The sequence below is a fragment of the Elephantulus edwardii genome, unplaced genomic scaffold (genome assembly GCF_000299155.1).
Source record: "Elephantulus edwardii isolate Elephantulus edwardi_28Jun2011 unplaced genomic scaffold, EleEdw1.0 scaffold00124, whole genome shotgun sequence".
In the NCBI taxonomy this organism is placed as follows: Eukaryota; Metazoa; Chordata; class Mammalia; order Macroscelidea; family Macroscelididae; genus Elephantulus; species Elephantulus edwardii.
The window spans coordinates 1,208,453-1,233,787 of record NW_006399874.1 but is presented as its reverse complement, the minus strand read 5'-3'; the positions used below and the strand labels follow the sequence as shown (position 1 = coordinate 1,233,787).

Below are 25,335 nucleotides of genomic sequence, written 5' to 3'. Positions count from 1 at the left end.
TCATTCTAGTCATTAAACCTGTCACACTTGTAGACACTTGAAGTATCTCTACTCTTAGCTCAGAAAAAGAATATTCAAAGCCTATCCATGCCCTTAGGCACCTTCCTCTTCTCCCTCCATTCACTCTTCTCTTTTCTAACACAGCACCCAATCCTCTTGACTCTGTGCCTGAAACATCAGAAAACAAGGCCACAAAAGTCAGTGTTTGCAGAACTTGGCAGCTTTGCCTAGGAAATACGTCTGTGAAAACATTTCTCCTCCTTGGTTACTGAGGGTTTTTTTTTTTTTAAAGGGAAATATGAAACTTGTCCTTTTCTCCTTCACTTGAGGAAGGGAAGACAAGAAAAGGGCTGATCTTGCTCCTGGAATTGAAGCAAACTTGTGGTTCAGTGAGCGGCAGCATCCTATCCTTTCACTGACCTATGCTGAAGAGCTCCTACCCTGCACACAGGAAGGTGGTGGGTGGAGAGGATGGTGGCAGAGGCTAAGAGAACAAGTGCTGCTCACACAGACGCAGGTTTCTGAATGGTGACATCTAACATCTTGTGGTCAGCCCAGCAGGGTGAGCATTACTTGAGAGCTCTCAGCAACGCGGCCAAACTGCATCAAACTCACATTTAACCAAACCCTCAGCAATGAACGCTCAAGCCTGACAAGCACTGATCCAAGAGATAGGAGTTATTTGATAGCAACACCCGGCCTTCCTTCCTCTTCCATTCACAGTCAAAGCATTGTCTTCTGAATAATCGAAAACTGAGGAAGCCACCTCCACGACAGTGGTCAGCCTAGTCACAGCCCTGTCTCAACCCAGGGGTGAGGCCGGAACTCAGGGGGCAGCAAGAGACACAGCCAGGGCCCCAGACACCAGCCCCAAAACTCCATGCAAATGCTTGAATCTTGCATCCACAAAAAGCTTTCTCACACTGCCTTTCAAGCTGCAGGCTTTGTAACTTTTGTCTATTCAGTTGCTTAGGAAATTCATGTTAATGTGATCTTATCTGCAAGAGAAAAACGAAGAGGAGAGAGGAAGCACAGTGAGATTTCTCTGACCTGGAAATTGCCCAGAGACCTGTGTTCCTGCTGGCTATAGTAAACGTGACCTTGTTCTGCCGTCATCTGTGCAGTATTTCCACAGCCTCAGAGACAGACCTGAGTCAGTCATCCTGTGTACTGTTCCCCTGATCCATCCACTCACCATACATGAAAACACCCTCGCACTCACTCATTCCTTCAAAAACGTGACTGAGCTGGAGCTCTGCCAATTCACGAAGGGAAATCCACTCTCCCTCAGCATTGCAAAAAGGCTCTGCAAAATCCTTAACCATCTGCCGAAGGGAAAACTGAAAAGGAAGAAAAAGGAGAAGGCTTGCAGAGGAAACGAAATGTTTTTGTGCCCTGACGCTGGCTTTAATAAAAGCTCAGCTCCTTCTGTTAGCATGCTGGGGGGTAAAAGCAGACACATGGTAACAGACAGGAAGTCTGTCTTTCTAGCTATGGATGCTGGAAAAGAGTTTGATGTAGGAACTTGGGAAACTGGTGGCTGACAATGAAGACTTTCAACAGGGCATCACACGAAGACGAATATTAGGACTAGAAACTTGCAGGCTTTATGTTTTGCTTCCTGATAAATAATTAAAACCACTATTTCTTTTCCCTCTTCTCAAGAGTTTCTGGATCCCTGCTTATTTTCCTTTCTAATGTCAATGTCAAAAACTGCTATCTTGGTTGTTCAGTTGTGATTTCAATGACCATTTTACAAAGTCACTGCTTCCTTGCAGAGGTAAGAGCCAGACATTTTTTTTATAAAAGGTAGTTGCTATCTGTTAAAAAGACGATAGACAAGAGAGATTAGTCTCATTTAAGAATAAATAATCTTTTGTCTGTTTGTTTTAATAGTAAAAAAGATACACAAGAGAGATTAGTCTCAGTTGTTATTATGTGCCATCAAGTTCCCTGCAACTCATATAGTGACCCTATGTACAACAGCTCTAAAGCCTGCCCTATCCTGAGTCAGTCTCACTGATGTGGACGCACCTAATCCCATTGCCCCAGTTATTGTGTCAATCCATCTCATCAGGGTCTTCTCCTCTTGTGCTGTCCCTCTACCCTTCCAAGGATTGGTCCCTCTCCCTCCTAGACATGTGCCCAAAGTTTGTGAGACAGAACTTCAAATTCCTTGCCTCCAAGAAGAAACTTGGTTCTACCCTCTTCAAGACAGACCTCTTTTTTTCTCCTCATTGTCCATGGTACCTTAAATACTCTTCTCTAGCACCACAACTCAAAGGCATCAATTCTTCTGTTATCCTTAGTCATTGTCCAGCTGTGTGATGCATAGAATGTAACTGTAAAGACCATGGCCTGGATCAGGCACATCTTAGTCTCCAAAATTACATCACTGCTCCTCAAGAGAGGTCCTTGACAACAGACTTACCCAATGCAATTTTTCTTTTTTATTTCCTGAATCCTGCAGCCAAAACTGTTGATTGTGGAGATGAGCAAATTGAAACTGCTAATCTCAATCTCTGCTCCATCTATCATAGTGCTTGCTCATTGGCCCAGTGGTGAGGATGGGCAAAATAAGACAAACTTTTTCTTCTTCATGTTAACCTTCAGTCCATATTGAATACTACAGTCCTTGACCTTCTGAAGCAAATGTTTTGTGCCCTCCTAAGTTTCGGCAAGCAAGGTTATACCATCTGAATAATGCAAGTTACTGATGAGTCTTTCTCCAATCCTGATGCCACACTCCCCCTCACTAAATCCAGTCTCTCAAATCTGTTCCACATATAAATTAACAACATATGGAGACAGGACACATCCCTGACACACTCTTTTCCTGATTTTGAACCATGCAGTGTTTTCTTGCTCTGTTCTGATGAATGCCTCCTAGTCAAAGTCTAGGTTTAACATGAACACAATCAAGTGTTATGAGACTCCCATTCTTCTCAGGGTTAGACACAATTTGTTGTGATCCACACCATCAAATGCCTTTGCACAGTCAATAAAGCACAGATAGATATTCCTCTGGTACTCCCTGCTTTTGGCCAAGATCCATTTGTCATTGGCAATAATGTCTCTAGTGCCATGGTCTCTTCTAAACCCAGATTATATGTCTGGTAGATTTCTGTTAATGTACTGTTCCAGTCATTTTTGGATAATCTACAGCATGATTTTGCTTGTGTGTGATATTAGTGATATTGTTTGATGGTTTCCACACTCTGTCGGATCACCTTTATTTGGATAGGAATAAATATGGATCTCTTACAGTCAGCTGACCAGGTTGCATATATCTTAAATATATACCATACAGAACAGACCCAGAGTCAGCAGTTCTGGTTGTTGTTGTTGTTGTCGTTGTTGTTATGTGCCGTCGAGTCATTTGTGACTCACAGCGACCCTATGTACAACAGCCCTAAACCCTGCTCTATCCTGTGCCAATCGCATTGCCTCTGACACACCCATCCCAATTACCCCAGTCACAGAATCAATCCCCCTCTCCTTACAACATGTCCAAAGTATGTCAGACGAAGCCCCAGAATCCTTGCCTCCAAGGAGTAGCCTGGTTTAACCCTCTCTAGGCTGGATCTGTTTGTTTTTTTGGCAGTCCATGGAACATTCAATACTCTTCTCCAGCACCACAGCTCAAAGGCGTCAATTCTGCTTCTATCCTCCCTAGTCATTGTCCAACTCTCTGACGCATAACAAGTGATTGCAAAGACCATGGCCTGTATGTAATGAGGCCTGTATGTATGGATGTAATGAGATGGGAACTCTTATACATTGTTAATGGGATTGTAAAATGGTACAACCACTCTGCAAGGCAGTTTGGTGCTTCCTCAAAAAGCTGAACATAGAAATTCCATATGACCCAGCTATTCTACCACTTGGAATATACCCCGAGAGAATGAGAACTAAGGCACAAATGGAAACTTGTACACCAATGCTCAGAGCAGCATTATTCACCATCGCAAGAACATGGAAATGGCCCAGATGTCCAACCACAATCTAATGGATTGAGAAATTATGGTACATTTACAAGATGGAATACTACACAACATGCAGGAGCAATGATTCTGTGAATTACTACCTAATTTAGGAGGGACTAGAGAGCATAATACTAAGTGAACTAACTCATAATGACAAATACTGTATAAGACTGTTGGGGGCTACTAGTTCAACCTAGCTGAAGCCATTTTGTAATTCTCTAAGGACATGTTTGGAAATGTTGCCCTGGGAGGATAGGTTTCAGTTTACCCCACCCTGGGAGGATAGATTTCGGGAAACGCCCTGCTAAGTTTCTGTTAACCAGATAACTTTTAGATTACTAGAAATGACATGATGCTATTCTCCTCCACTGCATACTTCCCCTCCCCCCATTGTGCTTCTGTGTATAAGCTGTGAGTGCTTTCAATAAAATTGAGACTTGATTGGAATTTTCAACTTGTCTCCACGCTTCTGTGCCTCCTGTCCCCCCCCCCATTCTCATTCTTCCCCTCCTAGGGTCACTGCTGAAGATCCCTGCAGGCCGGGGTATAAGACCATTATTGTAGGATGAGTATGAGGATCCAGAGGGGAAGGGGGGGGGGGAGCAGAGGTCGTAGGATGGGTGGGGGGTGGTGTGGTATGGTCACACAATTTGATGGGTGGAGGGGTTGGTTAAGGAACTGGAGGAAATGGGAAAGATCCAGTGTATATCAAATCTTTGTAAATAAACCAGTATAAAATATTTTTTTAAAACCACACACAAAAAAACAAAACAGTAAAATAGGTGAGGGGTAGGAGGAGTATGTAAAAAATAAAAAAATTTAAAAAATCTCCTTTACTAAAATAGATCTGGGATCCCTGTAATTAATCCAGTCTAAAATAAGACTTTCCCCAAAACTGTTTTCCAGTACCTTCAAGGACAGAAATAATTTGCATAAAAGGTAACAGTGGTTCCTGTGTTAAAACATACAACTTTGCCAAAAGACATTTGTGATTTACGAAACCACCAAGTGTTAGATCACTATACAGCCCCCACCCATCCTACGACCTCTGCTCCCCCCCTCCTTCCCCTCTAGATCCTCATACTCATCCTACAATAATGGTCTTATGCCCCGGCCTGCAGGGATCTGTATTGGAGGAAGTAAGACCAGGAGGTTCCTTAGAGGCGAGAATGGTGAACCTTCATCTCACATACTTTGGGTATGTTATCAGGAAGGGCCAGTTCTTAGAAAAAGGCATCATGCTTGGAAAAGTGGAGAATCAGAAAAAGAGAGGAAGACCCTTAACAAGAACTGGCACAGTGACTCTAACAGTGAACTTGATGATGGTGGAGGGTAGGGCACAGTTCAGATCTGTTCACAGGGTCACCATGAGTGGTAGTAAACTCAAGGGCACATAACAATAACAACATATCCAGATTTTGGCCAATATAAAATTTAGAACAGTATGTCTTTTAAAATCACGCAAACATCTTCACAACAAATTAATCCTGATAATACCATGAGGTGCTGCCACTTCAATTTATTAATCTCTTATTGTTAGCCTGGGTTCCTCCCAGCGTCTTGGGAAACTCTCCTTGCCAGGAGCATGGTGGTGTGAGAGCAGGAATTGTGGCAAGCTTTTGGAGTCGACTGCTTTTCCGGGAATGTGTTTGATGTGCAGGTGGTATAGCACTGGTCTGTGTGTTACTGTACAGAAGTAACTCGTGGTTGCTGTGATGCTGAAGACTGTGACAGTGATGTGCCAATCGTGGTAACGGGTACCCATGGTGGACAGAGTTGGCTGGAGCTTCCCGACTAAACCAAGCCTGGAAGCAGGAGCAGCATCCACTTCAGAAATGGCTTGCCTCCGGAAACTCTATGTAGAACAGTGCTCAGACTGTTCATTCGTAGGGTCACTATGAGTCGTCAACAACTCGACAGCATCAAACAACAACAACAATTCTTGGCCTAGTGGTAAGAAACTGTGCTGACATCCCAAAGGCACATGGTTTGAAATAACAAACTGTTCCGTGGAGAAAGATGGGCAATCTCCATCTCTACAAACCTGCTGGAGGGTCAACTACGAGGCAGTTCCAACTCAATAGTACACAACATTACAAGTAAGGGTACTACTACTCCACTCTGAATGTTCCCAGGGTTTTGAAACAACGAGTTAAGCTACAGTTCTCATTTAAAACTGAACAGTATTAAGTAACCTAGCGGTGCAATGCCTCAGTGCTCTGCTGCAATTTGAAAGGCATTTGAATTTTCTAGTCACTCTCCAGGATAAAAAGCCAGATGTTCTGCTCCCAAAAATGATTGTTAGCTTGTCGTGAGGTACCGACAAGTCAGAGGTTATTCATAATGACCCAATGCAGCAGATCTGAACCCTGCCCTGTCCTGGGCCATCCTCACTTCCTAATGGACTAGAGGCCACTACAGCAGTCACCATGTCAATTCACCCAGCCAAGGGTTGTCCACTTTTTTCACTGACTCTCTACCTTCCCAACCATGTCACTCTCCAAAGAATAGCCCCTCCTAGCAACATGCCTGAACTAGGTGCAGTGAAGCTTTATCATCTGTGCTTCCAAGGAGCACTCTGGCTACACTCTCCAACACATATTTTTTGTTCCTTTGTCAGTCTATGGGATGTTCAGCACTCTCTCTAACAACCACAGGTTAAAGGCATCATATCTTCGGTTAGTCATATTCCACTGTCCAGCCCTCAGATACATACCAAATGATCAGAAAGACCGTAGCCTGAATCAGATGCACCTTATTCTTCAAACTGACATCATTACTTCGCAATAATTTGGAGATCTCTCTAACTGCAGACTGTCCCAGTACAAGACATCTCCTGATTTCCTGACTACTGGGACCAAGCATACTGATTGTAGATTCAAGTAAGATGAACTTGTTGACAATTTGAATCTCTTCTCCATCTACATTATGTTGCCTATAGGTCCAAAAATTACTACAGCTTAGAAAACGCTGGAGGGTTGGTTTGCTCTGTCTTCTAAGGTCACTATGAGCTAGAATCAATTTGATTCTGCCCAATGACAACACTTACAGATATTCAATAAAAGGAAACAGCGTAATAGTGAATTCTGGAAATCAAAGGCCACAAAAACACTATACACATCCAAGTGGGCAGAACCACCACCCTCATGACTTGAAATAGATTTAAATGACAGAAAACACTTGAACAGCAAGCAGGGCTTATCACTCGGGAAGACAGTATCTCACAAGAGCATACCAGGCAATTCAGTTCCGGCCAGTGGAAACCAACCCTTCTCCTGGGCTGGTTTCCCACCCCCCACCCCCACCCCGGGTTTGGTGGCATGCAAGCACCACCTTGAGCTCGGCATCACATTCGGTATAATGAGGTGCTAGATTCTCCAGTTATTAACTGACCCTGCTTTTTGAGAGTATTGTCTTTTTTAAAATGTGTTCTTCTCTTTGGGAAATACCTTTAAATTTACTTCAAAATTTTAAAATGGTAGATTACTAATCATGTTCATTTCATTCCCAAATTTATGTACCGCTTTTCTATAACCATCAGGCAAACAAATTATTTAGCAAGATTTACTAAAAGTACTTTTATCATCTGAAGACTCAAACATAATGGGTAATCCCAGGTATAACCTTTTTCTTACCATTTCGAGACACATCAAGTTCCACTAGTTGCATGAAGTTGGCTATTTCCGGAGGGAGCCTCCGAATCTCATTATCGCTAAGTCCAAGCTTTCGTAATCGGATTAGCTGGAAAAATTGCTGAAAGACAAAAGAATTTCACATAGGTCACACATGGATTCGCAATGTAAACTTTTTTACTAATATAAAATTTAACAAAATGTAGAATTAAAAAAAAAGTCAAGGACTTGTCATTTTCTTGATTTTGATACTGCAGCTTCAATATGGATTGAAGCTCAATATCAAGAAGACAGATTCTCACCACTGGACCAAGTGGCAGCATCAGGATGGATGGTAAAGAGATTGGAATTGTTCACTACTTTAGTTTGCTTGGCTCCACAGTCAATACTCTTGGCACCAGCAGCCAGGAAATTAAAAGATGTATTGTGATGGGAAAGTCTGCTGTTAGGGACCTCTCCAAAGTACTGAAGAGCAATGGTTTCACTCTGGAGACTAAGGCGCATCTGATACAGGCAATGGTCTTTGCAATCACTTGTTATGTGTCATAGAGTTGGACAATGACTAGGGTGGATAGAAGGAGAACTGATGCCTTTGAGCTGTGGTGCTGGAGAAGAGTATTGAATGACCATGGACTGCCAAGAAAACAAAAAGATTCATCCTGGAGGCGGTTAAACCAGGTGGCTCCTTGGAGGCCAGGATTCTGGGGCTTTGTCTGCCATACTTTGGGCATGTTGTAAGGAGGGACCAGTCCTTGGAGAGGGACATCATGCTGGAGGGATGGTGCAGGAGGGGAAGATCCTCTATGAGGTGGACTCATTCAGTGACTGGGGTAATTGGGATGACTGTGTTGGAGGCAGTGAGATTGGCCCAAGATAGTGCAAGGTTTAGTGCTGTTGTACATAGGGTCGCTATGAGTCGCAAGCAACTCAACAGCACATAACAACAAACACAGTGGAGGTACATGAGATGTTGTCATTAAGAGAGAAACTGTTATTGTTGTTTATGCACCATCGAGCCAGAGCCAACTCATAGCTCAGCCTCCATCGGGTTTTCAGAGGTTGTAAATCACACAGGAAGAGACTGCTCATTTTTCTCCTGTGGAGCACCTGGTGGATTCAAACCACTTGTATTTGGGTTGGCAGCACAACTCTTTACCCATTAGGCCACCAGAGCTCCCTTGGAAAGCAACTAGGTCGTAAATGTTTTACTCATGTTATTTACCCGCATGTTATTTGTAACTTTAATTGGGCTATCCATAAACCATACACATTTTTCAAGTCCACTGGTCTTATAATGCTACTTCTGGGTTATCTATCATCATCACACAACAGAAAAAAATTAAAAACAAGCAATAATGACAAACACTGCCCATGTAACAACATGAAAACTCTAGAAACCTCACTTGTCAAGCAAGACAAATTATTAATATATGATTACATAAGTATCATTTAAACAATTATTACAAAAAAATTCACACTGCAAATACAACTAATATAAAAACAAAACTGCAGGCACATTGTGTAAAAAAGTATACCCAGACATAGACAAGAAAGAAAGATGGACAGGGGAGGGGGAACCATGTTAGGAGATGGGGGGAAAATGCATGAAAGACTTTTGAAAACTACTTCTTTACAAACAAAAAGAAAAGCCTAGACTAGAATGAACTATGAATCTCAGTAAATGGATGCTGCCAATTAGCTGCATATGATAATGAAGAAACTACTCAACAAAAGGGCTAATCCTTCTGGATTTCCTTATTCATACAGTTGAACTCTAAATTCTTAAGGAAAGGTACTGAAATTTCTTTATGCTGGCTGTACTGAAGCATTAGCTGACACAAAAGCCATTCAAAGGAGTCACATATTTGAATAATTGAGCTTGTGCCAACTGTTCAAAGAGTCTGACAGTTTCATAATACATCAATGTGTTTACTCAAGCACGAAAAGCTCACTTTGTTTTCCCGGAAAAGCATAATAGCAAAAAGTACAAAAACGATCACTACTTCCATACACTCAAGGGACCATTCAGAAATAATATAAGAAATCAAGGCAATAAGATATGTAGACAGATCCACAGTGAATAACACATTAGTTTTTATGTCTATTGAAATGATAACCTACATACAAAACCCCACACCCATCAGATATTACAAAAGCGAGCACATTTAAAGTGTCGTTCCACATCTTAAAAACTTCTTCAAGTAGAACCTATCACAAATACTACTCTATTCAACTTAGGAAGCATATTCCAATTGTAAAAACAACCCTATTCAACTTGATTCCTATCTGAAAATAGTAGTTCCTTATTCCTGCTCTCTTTATCACGATTTGATATGAATATGGTGCACAAGTACTTTAACTACTTTCTTATAAGATAAACACAATGCCATTAAGACTTTATTAATCCACAAACTCCAACTTTCTCAGGTATTCAGGGGAAATATCAACAAGCTCTATGCCTTCCTTTTGAGATTAGCCAGGGCCAAGAAGAACAATCCATGTAGCTGGCTGGGCAGGGTGCCTTAGACCAGAGTAACCACGTGATGGGACACACGGACACCATTCTTCAACCCAACACCATGTTCGATTATAGCTCTACTGACCAACTTAGAGCACATTCTGTAAAATTATATAAAAAGAAACCCAACTTGCTGTGGTCTGCAATGTTACACCAGACAGTCTTCTTATAGACATCACATTGTTTTTACTGAGCTCTTTAATTTAGTTGAATAAAATGTTTCTTTTTCTCATTCCCTGTTTCTGACCAGATTTTTTTTCCCTTCTCTCCTGGTAAGAGTATTAATATTCCTTCTTCTTAGAAAGGAAGACAAGAAATCTTAGTGTTATAGGAGTGTCCTATAAATTACTGAAGATCAGCTAATCATCTCCCACTTGTCCAAACTCCTTCATAGTGTGAAGTAAACATAAACAACTGTTGCAGGTAATGGAATACTAAAAAGATTATCGGGAGCACCTGAAAAATGGATTGACTATGAACTATGAGAAGATAGATTAACACAGTGACTGTAAAAATGGCTTAAGTGTACCACAGATAGGGAAGATGGAACAGGATAAAGTTCAGACCTGTTGTTCAACCTGATGGCACCTAACGACATCATCATAAACTAGAATTGTAGGAAATTTGCTCATGGCTTTTTCTGAGTATTTTCGCCTTTCTAATAAATATTGACACTTTTCTTTCTTGCTTACTACCTCTTATCACATCCCTATTCCTGCTCACATGACTCTAGACTACCTTTTAATCTTAACCCATGAAAAGCAATGGTTATAATCACAAGAAAATATTACATGAAATGTGACAGGTATGAGTACAGGAAAATTGGACTCTGTTAAGAAAGACCTGGAATTCATAAATATTGACACAGTAGGCACTGGCGAAATAGGATAGATTGGCATGGGACACTCTGAGTGAGATAATCATATGAAATACTATAGTGGAGATGAAACGGTGAGAAAATGAGATCATATTCACAATTAAAAAGGTCATTTCTACATTAATCTTGAAATACAATGTGGTGATTGACAGGATACTAGCCATATGTTTACAAGGAAGATCTGTTAATACTATTATTATTCAAATGTATGCACCAACCAGAGCCAAAGAGAATTTGCTGCCATACAGATTAAAACCCAATGCAAGCAAGTCAATTCTGACTCATAACAATCCTCTAGAATAGAATATAACTTCTCTACAGGAATTTCAAGGTTGTAATCTTAAAAGAAGCACATTATAACATCTTTCTTTCAAGTTGCACTTGGTGAGTTCCAGCCAGTAACCTTTCAGTTAGCAGCTTATGGTTTAATTAGCCCAGGCGCCACCAAGGACCTCATAAACATTACAGCGTTGGCAACCTTATGGGACATCTCTACTCTGTACTATAGGGTAAGTACATGTAGGAATCAATCCCAACGAGTTGGGGTTTCCGTTTTACGTGCAGAGATTTAGAGGGAAGTTTAAACAAGATTCCTTCCTTACTCTCAAGAGACATGAGAAGATGGCATGAGATAGAACAGCAATTATAACACAAAATAGAAAGTGAAAATGATAATAAATGAGACATAAATGGATATGAAGATAATAAATGTCTCTTATCATCATAAAATACATGTTATACTCCAGAAAAAACAAAAAGTAAAAGTAAATTATGTTGTTTTATGATCAATCACACCACACAGGATCAAAAAGGTCCCTAAGCTATTAGAATAAGAACAAATTATTCCGAGAAATCACGTAGGAAGAGCCTTTGTGAATTTTCTTGGTAAATACATAGATACTCTGCAGTGCTTGGATCACTAGACTCTGCAGGTCTAATGAAGTAATGAGGCTCAAAAGGCAGCACAGGGAGATAGTGGGATGCTCACTGCTTGGAAGACACTGAGCTTCTAGGAAGTCATGGAAAGCAGGGAATCAAATGATGGTAATGGTTGAACCACATGATAAATGTAACTGTCACTGGCCTGTACACATGAAACAACAAACTATTTGTTACCTTATGTATTTAGCATAATAATAATAAATCCCCCAAGCCGTGTGACCAACACTGAAGAGTCCTCACCTTAGATGAACAGAATATTCTAGAACTTCCTATTAGTTAATGTTTTTAACATCTCTTATAGTGGTAAACTGTTATTTTCTACAGTCAGGGTTTGAACCTTCTGAAGAGCAAGCAAGAAGTAAAGGAACTCAGTCATTAACACAGAAATTAAAAATTTAATCTGAGTTAACAGATTATGATGACTCAAGACATTCAAGTGTTTCTTTAATGGCACCTTTAGTGCACATGTTCCCTGGCTGGTGGCAAAGATGGTGAAGCTTCGTCTTTCACACTTTGGACATGGATGGAGAGTCAGCAAAGGAGAGGAAGACCTTCAACAAGAAGGACTGACACAGTGACTTCAGCCATGTGCTCTAGTGTGTCAGAGATGATTAGGATTGTACAGGACAGGGCAGGGATCAGGTTAGCTGTTCAAAGGAACAGTAGGATTTGTACTCAATAACACCTAATAATAACAATAATTAAAAGTAAAGGGGGGAGATCATCAAAAGGGGCTTTAGCTCATTAGCAAGACAGTGGGAAAGAGATCTGACCAGCCGCTTAATATAACACATAGCAAACTGCTAAATCAGGTAAGCCCTGCAGTGGTAACCAAGATGTTACTCTATTTACACTGGAACGTTCAAGTTCAAGGATTCTCCAAACTACTGCTCCCAAAGAAGATAAAGGTACTGTCAATGAATAGAAACACTGGCAAACACTAAAAGAACTAATTAAAGCATTAAATGTATACAACCTAAAGTCCCAGGGGACTTCAAACAAATACACAAATTGCTTTTGCTCTATTAAGAAAACACGTAAGCTAGATTCATTATGCAATGTTGTTTGTTCAACTGTTTAGGCCCAAGTCAAATTTCTGGCATTTAGAAATATAAGAATCAAACTCTAGCAAATGCAGTGTTCAATGTTGGAGACACGTTTCATTTGTTCTAAAATGCACAAGTATAGCTTATAATGCAGCATTTTCCTTAGTTATAATTTAAGATTAGAACTATGTAACTCCAATATAACCATCTCTCTTTACCTAGACATATGTACAGTCCAAAGCTATTGTAAGAGGCAGCCTTGTTGCCTCAAAATAAACCTGTTCTCATATTTAAATTTCTCACACATTCTAAATTCACAGTTTCCTACTGGTTGACCAAAACAGTTAAGCGTGAAAAACAAAATGGAAAAAAACCTTAGGGTACATTCCCTTAGCAACTCACAAACAGGCAAAAACAAAACCGAGCACTCAGCTAACCACCTCATTTGAGCTCCACAAACTGAACTAAATATTAAATTCTAATATTAATCCACATGAAGAGGCACAACCACAAGGCCGAACTCTGAAAACTTTTTGAATTGCTCCAGTGTTAGAAGAACAAGAGAATCCATTAGTGTCCAAGAGATTCTGCCCCACTCCCATGTTCTCTGCAGCTACATCGAACTGAATGAATCCTAACAAGTCTGCTTTCTTTGGGAAGAAGAAAAGGCAACACTGAGTCAAAGCCACTTCTTTAAGCTGCTGTTTTCAACATTTTTTAAATTTTATTTTTACTGTTTACCAGAAACCTAGATAAGAGGCCAAACGAACATTCCTAGTGTTCATTTAATAGAAGAATCTACAGAAATGCCAAATGGTGGATGAGGGCTACATAATGGGCCTCTCCACCACTCTTTTCTACAGTATCTAAAGATATGGCTTTTTCACTGTGACTAAGCTCTTCAAATAAACTCTGACAGCATGATTGTATTTGTAGACCAGCTGATTTCTCAGCAGAAACACTATATAGTAAGTTCTTCTTTCAATACACCACATCAAGAAACCTCCTACGGCGGGGGGGGGGGGGGGGGGTGTCTTCCTTTACGAGATCAAGAACATTCACAGGCAAGGGAATATAGCAATCCTACAGGATGGCGAAGAAATTGAGATTGTTAATAGCTTCAGTCTGCTTGGCTCTACAATCAGCACTCTTGGCACCAGCAGCCAGGAAATTAAAAGGAAAATCTACTGTCAGAGACCTCTTGAAAATATTGAAGAGCAACGATGTCAGTCTGGAGACTAAGGTGTGCCTGATAGAGACCATGGTCTTTGCAATTACCTGCTATGCATCAGAAAGCTGGACAGGGATGACAGAAGGCGAATTGATGCCTTTGAGCTGTGGTGCTGGACAAGAGTATTGAATAAACCATGGACTGCTAAGAGAAAAAACAAGTTTGTCCTGGAGAGGGTGAAGCCAGGCTGCTCTTTGGAGGCAAGGATTCCGAAGCTTCGTCTGACATACTTAGGACATGTTACAAGGCAGGATAAGTCCTTGGAGAGGGATGCCATGCTTGGGAGGGTGGAGGGACAGCCCAGAAGAGGAAGACCTTCGATGAGATGGATTGATTCAGTGACTGAGGTAATGGGGATGTGTGTCGGAGACAATAAGATTGGCACAGGATAGAGCAAGGTTTAGGGCTGTTGTACATAGGGTTGCTGAGTCACAGGCACATGACTCGACGGCACATAATAACAACAGGTTACTATATAATTGTATAGGGTTATATTCTACAATCCTCTACGAAACTGCCACACATGAATCCCAAAGTGAAGTACAAGGAATAAGAGCATTATTTTGGGTCCCATACTTCAGGAAATGGCATGGACAGATGTACATGAGTTCCCAGGGCAAGCTTCTGACGTGGGTGGTTGGCAAGATGGTCTCTGTGGCTTCCCTGCTACCACTTCTCAGCCTCCTACTTTTAGCTATGAGTCCAGTTGTTCTTCAGATGTGTATCATGAGACTACTAGCATCATGGCTCACTGTACCTTATGGTGAGCATCAATCAGGAGCTGATGCTGTCCTGCCACACCTGCCTACCGCTCTCTCTGGAAAGTGCCTACTACAGCATGGCGTTTCAGGTTCATGACTTATCAAAGGCTCCTTATACGGAAGAATATCTCATGCCTGGGATAAAGCAATTTTTGTTTGTTTGTTTTCTTAAGGAAAATGTGTACGCAGTCCCCCCTGTTACCACAAATTATGCAGTTGAGTTTCTCACATTTGGGGAAATCGTAGAGGTCAGTATATCCAGAGTGCAATGGATACGCCTCGCCCTATGAAAAACATCTTCATGATCATGGCATCTCCCCTATCAATTGAGTATGGGCTAAAGCAATTTAAAGTTAAAATGCTCTATTAGTAGTCTAGATTTTAAAAAGTCTAATTTCAAAAACTTTACATTTGACTCCTTACGAAGACCAAAACCAACCATTACTCATAGCTGACCCTCCAGCGTGCTTTCAGTGGCTATTAATCACATGGGAGGAGCTTGTCCATCTTTTCCCCCCACTGAGTTGCTGGTGGGTTTGATCTAGAGAAGGCACTCGTTATCTTTGGCTTACCAACAAACTCCCTAAGGACTACACCGGAGTGATTCAAAAGAGTGACTCTTCACAAATGAATTTCTAAAATTTTTAAATAATGAATTTGCAAAATTTTTAAATAATTAACTTCTCCCACGGTGCCAGGCTAGGGATTGAGACTCTGTATAAATTATTTCAATTAATTTAAAAAAAAATCCTTGAAGCAAGGCAGTTACTCTGATCTTGCAAACAATGAAACTGAAGCACAGAGAGGCTAGTAGTACTTAAGCCGGGGTTACATGGGTCTAAGGGTCACGACCAGGACCCATGCCCTCAGTCCACATCTACTGTACTGTGGAGTCCAAAGTCTGCAATCCCAGCTCCTCAAGTCACCAGCTGTTAGTGTGACCTCACACAAGCTGATTAACATCCTTATGCTTTACTTGCATCTCCCTGATCTGTAAAATTGAGGAAACAGTAAATAAACCTTATAGAATGTGTGCCATCAAGTTGATTTTGACCCACAGAGACTGACCCCTTTAAAAAGGGTTGTTGTTGATGTTAATTATGTGCCGTCAAGTCAGAATCGACCTCTAGCTGACCCTCCAGTGGGTTTTTTGTTTGTTTGTTTGTTTGTTTGTTTTTATTAAATTTTATTAATTTGAATGAACATTTAGATTTGGTGTTTTCAATCATTCACTGTTGCACTATTTTCTCTAACCCTCCTCCCCAGCTCGTTCTTCTTTTTCTTCTCCCCTTGAAAGTCTTTTAATTGTCCAATTGCCACAGTGCTTGTCAAAGCCAATTCTGATTAATCTCCTTTGTCAGTGTGTCCTTTGCCATTCCCTATCACTCCTCCTTCAGAGAAACTTCACCCTGATTCATAAAGAAAAGGGGTCGGGGTATTCTCTTAGCTACTAATCGCATGGGAGGAGACTGTCCATCCTTTTGTGGAGCAGCTGATGGATTTGAACTATGTGCCTTCAGGATTGCAGCACAGCTTCTTGCCACTAGGCCACCAGTACTCTCTTGATACAAAGCAGGGTAGAACTGCTTTATAAAGTTTTCTCGATTGTAAACTGTTTAGGGGTAGACCACTCACTCTTTCTCTCAAACTGCCAACTTTCTGGTTAGCAGCTAAGCACTTAACCATTAGGTCACCTGAGTTCCTTCTCAGAACTGTTATGTTTATATGAGTGAATATAAGTACTTACAACAGTGCCTGGCAGATGAGTCCTTAACATACATTAGCTCTTATGATAATGATGATTATGATTAATCTACCACATGCCGGCCTACATATATCCAAGTTTCTTTTGGTGGTTTTTGTTTGTTTTATTGAAGAACAGTTTTATTTGAAGATCAGTTTAGAACTAGGAAAGGGCCGATCTTACCAATAAGCTGTAGGCAACAGAAGTTTACTCCTTTTTAGCAAAGAAATCCATATTCATTTGGTTGAGCTAACAATCATCTTTTTAAACCTAAGAAAGATCCAAATATAACAACTGGCTATCCTGTGAGCATATTGTTAGGATAGGGCAAGGTACTAAGCAATAATCCATTTTAAAACTTTCATATTTCAAAAGGTATGGGAAAGTCAGAAAACAAAAATGCATTATACACAGAAATCACTACAGCTCTAGGACCAATGAGCAAAGGGACGGAAGAAGAGCCCTCAAATGCTTCTTAATGTGTCTAGTAGCTCACAGTGTGCTAAGGACTCAAGCTCTTTACCACACACAGCAAGTAAATTCATTAAAAAGTATTTCAGACTGATCAAATTACCCAAAACAAAGTAGGTGAACTAAAATGTGTATGGGAAGGTCTCAGGGAGGTGAAGAAATGCAAAGTCAGTCAAGAAAGGAGGGCCTGCAGTGGATACAAACGGAATGTGGGGTGGGAGCACAGCCTGGGAGCTCCACCAGAGAGGTGGCTGTGCACCTCACCCAAGGCAGGTCAGGCCAGCTCCTCAAGTGATGGGCTGGCTCAGACCCAGGTGGGCGCTGTCCTAGGCGTCGGGACTCTGCTGTCCCAGCCCAGGCCCTGAGCATAACTGGCAGCAAAGTCTTAAGCACTCATGATGACAAATAACATGCAACAGCCAGTGATTACAGTTGTGAAAAGGAAGAGAAGCAAGCAGGGCAAATTCCCCATGATTTCTTTTTTTCCTTAGCCTTTGAACTATCTACCTCCAACCTCTCAAGTGGATGTTCCAAACATTCATTTGTAGGTCAGAGTTGGAAACTCAGAATGCAGTCTCATATGCATGGAAACAATTCATATTATCATTAAGTCGTCAGGGAAGCCTGTAAAAGTCTACTCAACCCACAGTGCAGTAGAAAGATGTCTTCTCAAAGGCTTCCTCCTATTTGCAGGACAGGGCATAACCTCCTAGTTTTACATTCATGGCTCTCCTTAACATGGGCACATTTTAAAAATCATGACTAACATTTCTGTAGGTCTAGGGAGCTTATCTTTATATATATATAATTTTCCTAGCACAACCACCCAGTGAGCTATGAGTAATACAAGCCTAATATTGGAAATGCTGGGTCGTAATGGTGGTTTGATATCTTAAGGCAAGCAGTTGTGATGATGCAAGGAGCTCTGGTGGCCTAATGCTAAGGAGCTGTGTTGTCAGACCAAATACTTATGGTTTGAATCCATCAGCTGCTCTGTGAGAGAAGGATAAGTTATCTCCTCTTGGGTGATTTGCTACCTCTGAGAACCTGCTAGAGGGCCAGTTGTGTTCCAGCTCAACAGTAGACAGTAACAGTTGTGATTATGTGCAGGGAATTTCATTTCAGAGAAGCCGTGGCATGAGAGGGTGAGTAAGAGATTGATAACTAAGTAAAGGTTATCAGGAACAGTGAAGCATAGTGAGTAGTGCATGATTCACTGGGCTAGAACATGGTATGCATCGATCCACAGACGTGGGAACAAGGTGGAAAGGCCATTGGTTGACTGTGATAGAAAGGGCACTGAACTTGCAGGCAGCAAGTGGGGGTGAAGGTGTGGCTCTGTGCTGTACATGTCATCTTGCCTTTCTAAAGGTCAATTCATAACAACTGAAGGCTCACCGAGTGGTTGTGCCGGTGGGATGTAATAATAGGAAAGCATTCTATATCACAAACGCATGTACACCAGTGTTCACTGTAGCACTATTCACCAAAAGGTGCAAATAATCCAAGCGTCCAACAACTAGCAAATGGATAAACTAAAGTAGTATATGCATCCACTGGAGTGTTAGCCATAAAAAGAAATGAAGTTATGCTATTGTACTACAGCATGGCTGAATCTTAAAAACATTGTGCTGAGTGAATCAAGTAAGTCCCAAAAAGAAACGTTCTACCATCTTGTTTACATGAAACAAGAAAACATAGAGGGACCAAAGTTTATTAATAGTTACTAGGAGCTGCAAAGAGGGGGAAAGAGGCAGACATCACCATTCAGCAGACACCTAATTTCTGTTAATGATGGAGGCATAATCTGGAAATGGATAGTGGTCATGGCCACACACTTGAAAAACAGAATGAATGTACCTGAATTGAACATGTTAAATATTCTTTAAATGGTAAATGCTTTGTTTCAGGGGTGGTCCCTGATTTACAATGGGGTTCTGTTCCAAGAATTCCTTCCTAAGTCAATTCTAAGTTTAAGATCATCTTTTTGTCCAATTTTCATTATTACTGCCTTTTATTCTCAGAATCTTTATAAATCTAATTTTTCACATATGTGTGTGACTATCTAAAAATAACATCAACAAATGCTGATAATAACGCACTACAACCTTGTATGTAGTAATAATACTAAGATGGTAAAAAAAATAGATAGCCATAATAAATCAATGATTACATTACTACACTTAGCAGAATTTTTAAAAAATTAAAGCTATTCCCTCAAAGCATTCTGTCTCTGGGCCTTTACAACATTAATTGTCATTGTTGTGTACCAAAAAGTGGAATCCTCCAACACAGGTGACTCTCCAGGGGGTTTTGAGAAGCAGTAACTCTCACGGGAGTTAACCACCCACATTTCTGCCAAGGAGCAGCAGATGGACTTGAACCATGGCCCACATTATACATATCACTGTGTTCCTCACTTTTTCGTAAAGTAACAAGACCTTATTTTAACTCTTTTTTTAGAAGATGTGGTCTTACTTCCAACATTTAGAACATGTTTTTGCTTTGCAAGCAACCCCAAGTCCCAGTCCCACAATCCCTGTCAGGAAAATAAGGTGAGGAGAATGAATTCAGATTCTAAGACTTACTGAGGTAATTATTAATATTAATGATCTCAGGGACCCACTTCACATCTATTAATGCATAATCTCCAGGTAAGTAGGTTTAGGAATCTATTTAACAAGTTCTTCCAGTTAATTCCACGACTGGGCAAGTTTCTGAAATACTGGTCACCCAATGCTACTATGAAATAATGTTCAGGAAGGTAACATGAAACACAAAGGCTCAATGCCACACCTTAAAACAAGCCACCCTGGCTGCCAAGCCCAATGTCCCTGCCGCCACAACACAACTACTTCAAATGGCCTTTCCAAACACAACCCAGTTGAGACTCTAATTAGGTCTCCACCTTGGCTATAAATTAAAATCACCTGGATGTAGGGGGTGACCAGGTACTGTCTTGTCTAAAATGGATCAGGATGAGGAACGCTAGTTAAAGCATTTGTTGTTAACAGACCTAAAACTCAAATCATTGACATCAAGCCAGAATAAGATTCTAGCCTACCTTCCAGTGGGTTTTCAGAGGCTGAAAGTTCCCATGTGGGAACACTGGTGGCCTAGCTGGAATCCATCAGCTCTTCTATGCAAGAAAGATAGGCAATCTCCACCTATGCAACTTATAGGCTCTGAAAGCCTGCTGGAGGGTTAGCTATGAGGCACACAACAATTTCACATGTGAAGAAACTGTCCATCGTTCTACTTCAGAGCCACTGATGTATGCAAACCAGAGTTACTGCCTTTCCGTCAGTATCCCAACTCTATACAGACTATACCCAAGAGGATGAAAACTGATTAAAAAATATGGTTAAAAAAAACCCAAAACACCAAAATGACAACTTAGCCATCACTACAAGACATACATACATAAGCAGACATAAGCATAACACAGCAGATATACAATATATGGGACCTATTAAAATGGAGTTAGGGGTGGGGTAATAAAAATTGAAGGAAGGAACCAGTCTAGAGTACTGCTAGCTCACAGGGATGGCAGTCACTTCCAGACTGAGACCAGAAGAATCAGAAGGCTACCAAGCAAACTGACCAAGGACACAGCTGAAATGTCCAGGAGAAAATGAGAGAAAACTGTAGAACAAAACTCAAATTCCTTAAACAAGCCACACTTACTCACCTGACAGAGACTAGAACTTTAAAAACTATCACCCTTTTAACTTGTAACTGAAGCCATACCTAGATGTCATCTTTCACCCAAATAGACTGGCTTTTCAAAAATCAACATTACCACCCAATGGAAATGTGCCCAAAAGCATTTTCTCCAAACACAAAGATGAGAAGGCAAACAGGGACAGGAAAATGATATAAATGGGAAAAGAGCATAGAGAATGGGAATAATGAGAATGGACACATTACAAAAATTGTAACTAATGTCAGCGAGCAATTTGAGTAGATTATTAAATGGGAGTCTAATTTGCTCTATAAATCTAATTTGCTCCATAAACTTCCACTTAAAACACAATAAATATTTTTTTTTAAATGTCATCAGGTAAAGTGTAATTAGGAAATAAAATGTGCCCAGAAAGCTTCACTGGCAGCCTCAAAAGGACGGAGCTATACTCCAACCCAAAGGTGTGGGCACCTCTCTGGTAGCCTGAATCCACCTCTGGTGGTAGGGGAGAAAGACGAGCAATCTCTTCCCACAAGATTTACAGCCTCTGGAAATCCACTGGAGGGCCAGCGATGAGTCAGTTCCTGTACAACGGCAATGTGCTGGGGTTTGTTTTGTTTTGTTTTGTTGTGGGTTGTTGGTTTGGTTGGTTTTGTGTTTTTTTTTTTTTTAAAAGCCTCTTGAGTGAAGATGAGAATTAAAAATAAGATTCAGTCAGAAATACTACGTTAAAGTGGTGAACTAAAAAAGATTCTGTCACATGGGGATTGCACTATCTGACCTTCACTGACTCCACAAAGGTGAACTGTAAACAGTAGGCACAACACAAAAACAATTCCCATGTAGCCTGTGCTCACCTAGTTCTTTAACCCAACACCAATCCTACTGTTCTGCTGGGTCTGACATCCGATGGGATTGCTCAAAGACCACACAGAATCACATCTAGGAAGTCGTAGGTTCTAATTCTAGTTAGTAAAAGAATATAGTAGGGACAGCTTCCGAAATGTGCTCATAGGTACCTCAGCCTTGAGCCTTATGGCTTTAGGCCGACATTACAAAGTTCTCAGTCCTGCCAGTTCTGGCTCTTCCTCACTGCCCTATCTTCCGACCCTCCACCCCCAACCCCAGTTGAACGACAAACTTGAGCAAAGGTTCCTAGTTCTGGTTCCATGGGGTAGCAGTTCCAAGATGCCCTCCGTCTCACATCAGATCTCTGATTCTCTGCTGACGCTACTTTGGCTGCTGCTCCCACAGTTCCTGGTCTGACAGGCGCATGAATCTCTGGCACCAAAGGACGAGTTGTAGTCTCCTGCTTCTTTTCTGGTGGTGAAGTTCTCAAATTCTGCTCATGGAGCCGCTCAATTTAATAGCCAGCCTAGCCAATCCCCTTGTGAACAGGTAAGACAAGTCAATCCCGTTGTGGATAGACAAATACACCCTGTTTGCATACTCCCACCCATCTACACAACATTGTCAGTCAATGCAAAGGGAAGCCATTTTGAACAATAAACCCTCAACATCACAAATATTAGGCTAAAGTGAAGGGAGCTCTGGTGGCCAAGTGGTAAGAAACTGTGCTGCAACTCCAAAGGCACTTACTTGGAATCTACCAGCTGCTCTGTGGAAGAAGGATGGACAATCTCTTCCCATGTTATTTATTCTCTCTGAAAACCCACTACAGGATCAGTTATGGGTGAGTTCCAACTCCACAATATTCAACAACAGGTTAAAGTGATGAACTAAGTGAATGGATAACTCCAAGGCTATAATCTTTATGGAAGCAGCCTCTCATTTGTTTCTCCTAAGGAGCAGCTGGTGGCCTCAAGCCAGTGACTGACTATTCAGTTGGCAGGAAATGCTTTAATCACTTTGGCATCAGATCTCCTTAAAGAGAAGAATGGATACCATGATCCTGTCATTTCTCTGCCTGCAGAGCATTTAGGAAATTCAGCCTCTAAGTTATTTGGATGAAAAAAAGGCAGCAACAACCTTCTTTTAACTCTTAAGCTTTTTTAGGAACACTAAAGAGTTCATCAATAGAAAGGCCAAGCTGTAAGAGTGTACACCATAAAAACACAATAATATGTATAAAAGAATATAAACCCCCTAATTTTAGAACTCAAAAGCAATTTAAAAATTACCTAGTTTAAGGCTGTAATTCAGGCCTATGCATCTGAGAGCTGGACAATGAACAAGGATGAGAGGAAAAGAATTGATGCCTTTGAGCTGTGTTATTGGAGAAGAGCACTGAACATCCCATGGACGGCCAAGAGAACAAATGGATATATGTTGGAGAGGATGCAGCTGGAGTGCTCCTTGGATGCAAGAATGATGAGGGCATACTTTGGGCATGTTGCTAGGAGAGGCTGTTCCTTGGAGAACATGATGATGCTGGGGAGAGTAGAGGGTCAGCAAAAGAGAGGATGACCTACAACCAGGTGGATTGACATGGGTTACAATGGGCTCCTCTGTGTTGGGAATTGTGAGGATGGCACAGGATAGAACAGGGTTCAGAGCTTTTGTTCACAGGGTCGCTATGAGGTGTACTTGACTCAAGGGCCCCTAACAACAACAACAAGGTTGTAAGAGCTTTCCCATTTCCTGCCCCAATAAACCAGTGCTGCATCCGTGTTGGGTTCCTGGACTCCAAACTAATGAAGTTTTGAGGCAGCAAGGCCAGAGTGGGACGAATACTGTTTACAAAGCCCGGAAGTGACTTATATAAGTATTCAGAAGACACAGTTCTAGAACTGATCTTATTATGCATCTGTTGTTGTTGTCATTGTGTGTCATTGAGTTGGTTACTACTCACAGTGACCCTATGTACAGTAAAATGAAACCCTGCCCAATCCTGTACCTCCTCACAACTTCCACTGTGCTTGCCTTTTGCTGCAGTCACTGCATCGTCCATTTCATTGGGGGGTCCTCCCCTCTTTAGCTGACTTTCACCTTTGCCAAATATGGTGTCTTTTTTTTAGGGCCTGGCTCTTCCTAATAATATGTCCTGTTGTGGCATATTGGGGAGGAAGGGGGTGTGTATCTCTGGCCAGGACAGATCACCTAATCTCCAGATAAGTGCAAGCCTCCCAGTGGTCTTTAATATGGGGTAGAGAAAGCTCCCCTGTGTTTGGCTGTACTGGCTTGAGAAAGCTCGCCACCTGAGAAGACAGCTGCCACATTTGTTGAGCTGGGAGTGGTCCCTATGAGGCTGAGGTTCTCCTAACCAATCCACATACCCACATCTATATGACCACCCTATCCTGTCTTCCTGTTTATACCTGTTTGTATACAAGTGCACTGCAGATCCCAATAAAATAGAGCTGGATTGACTCTCTGATCCGCACTCACAGTGGTGTATCTCCATTGTGCTTACCCCCATCAGGGTGTCACTTTTCAATTGCTGTCAAACTGACAGCAACAATATCCAAGTAAGTAAGATAAAGACTCACCATCCTTGCTTCTAAGAAGCACTCTGGCTGTACTTCTTCCATGATGGATCTCCCTGTTCTTTTGGCAGTCAATGGTAGACCCAATGTTCTCCATCAACACAACCATTCGAAGACATCAATTCTTAGAGATATGGAAACCAGCTGGTCAGAAGAGAGTGCTGAACCCAGAACCCAGATTCCTTTCTCCTCAAACCCCAGCTTCCTTTTCTCCTCCACTACTGAATGCACTGCTTTTTCCTGAATGATGATGACAAAGTACAACTTCTAACTATATGTGCAGAAGTGGTCTTTTTCTGGAAGGTCACAATTCTCTTTAGAGTGTCTTTTTCCTCATTTCTCCAACTCAAGGAATATTCACAATTTTATAAGATTATTTTTCAAATAAATAACTTATGTGCCAGTTCCCAGTGTTCTTTTTCATTTAAAAAATGAAAACAAAACCACAACGTAGCAGTAGAGAGAACTCACCAAATGCTAAGGGAGAAAACTAAGCTTGCCTACAGGTGCCTTCCTTGCCTAAGAGTACTTGGAGAAGTGGGCGGGGGGGAGTTAAGACCACCCCAACTCCCAGGTCTCTCTATACAGTTGTTATATTCTTACATAAAACAATGAACTGTTAGAATTGGGAAATGTTTCAAAGATTTCTTCATCTGCATATCCATCTCTCCATCTGATGTGCACTGCTCCTCCCATTATACTTTCAAGAGCTGGAGTCCACTGCCATTATAAAGGACATCTAAGAACCACCCAAAACAAATGCTGAGAAAATTCCATGCCCATTCCCACATAAGACTGCCAGGCAAAAGAATGATAAGATACGGAAACACACTCAGCAATCAGAAAAGCAAAGCAAGAGCTGATATCAAGTCATGTCTACTAGACTGAAAGAGGTTGTTTGATGCAGAGATTTACTAAGAACTCTGACTATTTAAAAGCCTGTCACATGCTAAAGTAAAAGGACTAATGCCCTTCAATGCAGTCTAATGGCCAGGA

General features: G+C 41.3%; 1 protein-coding gene across 1 annotated transcript in view; it reads right to left on the bottom strand.

The window, feature by feature from the left end:
- LRRC1 (leucine rich repeat containing 1) overlaps positions 1-25,335 on the bottom strand; it is a 178,818-nt gene that overhangs the window by 102,490 nt on the left and 50,993 nt on the right. The window contains exon 2 of the mRNA XM_006893133.1: positions 7,622-7,739. Coding sequence (XP_006893195.1) covers positions 7,622-7,739 — 118 coding nt within the window. The remainder of the gene's footprint in view (positions 1-7,621; positions 7,740-25,335) is intronic.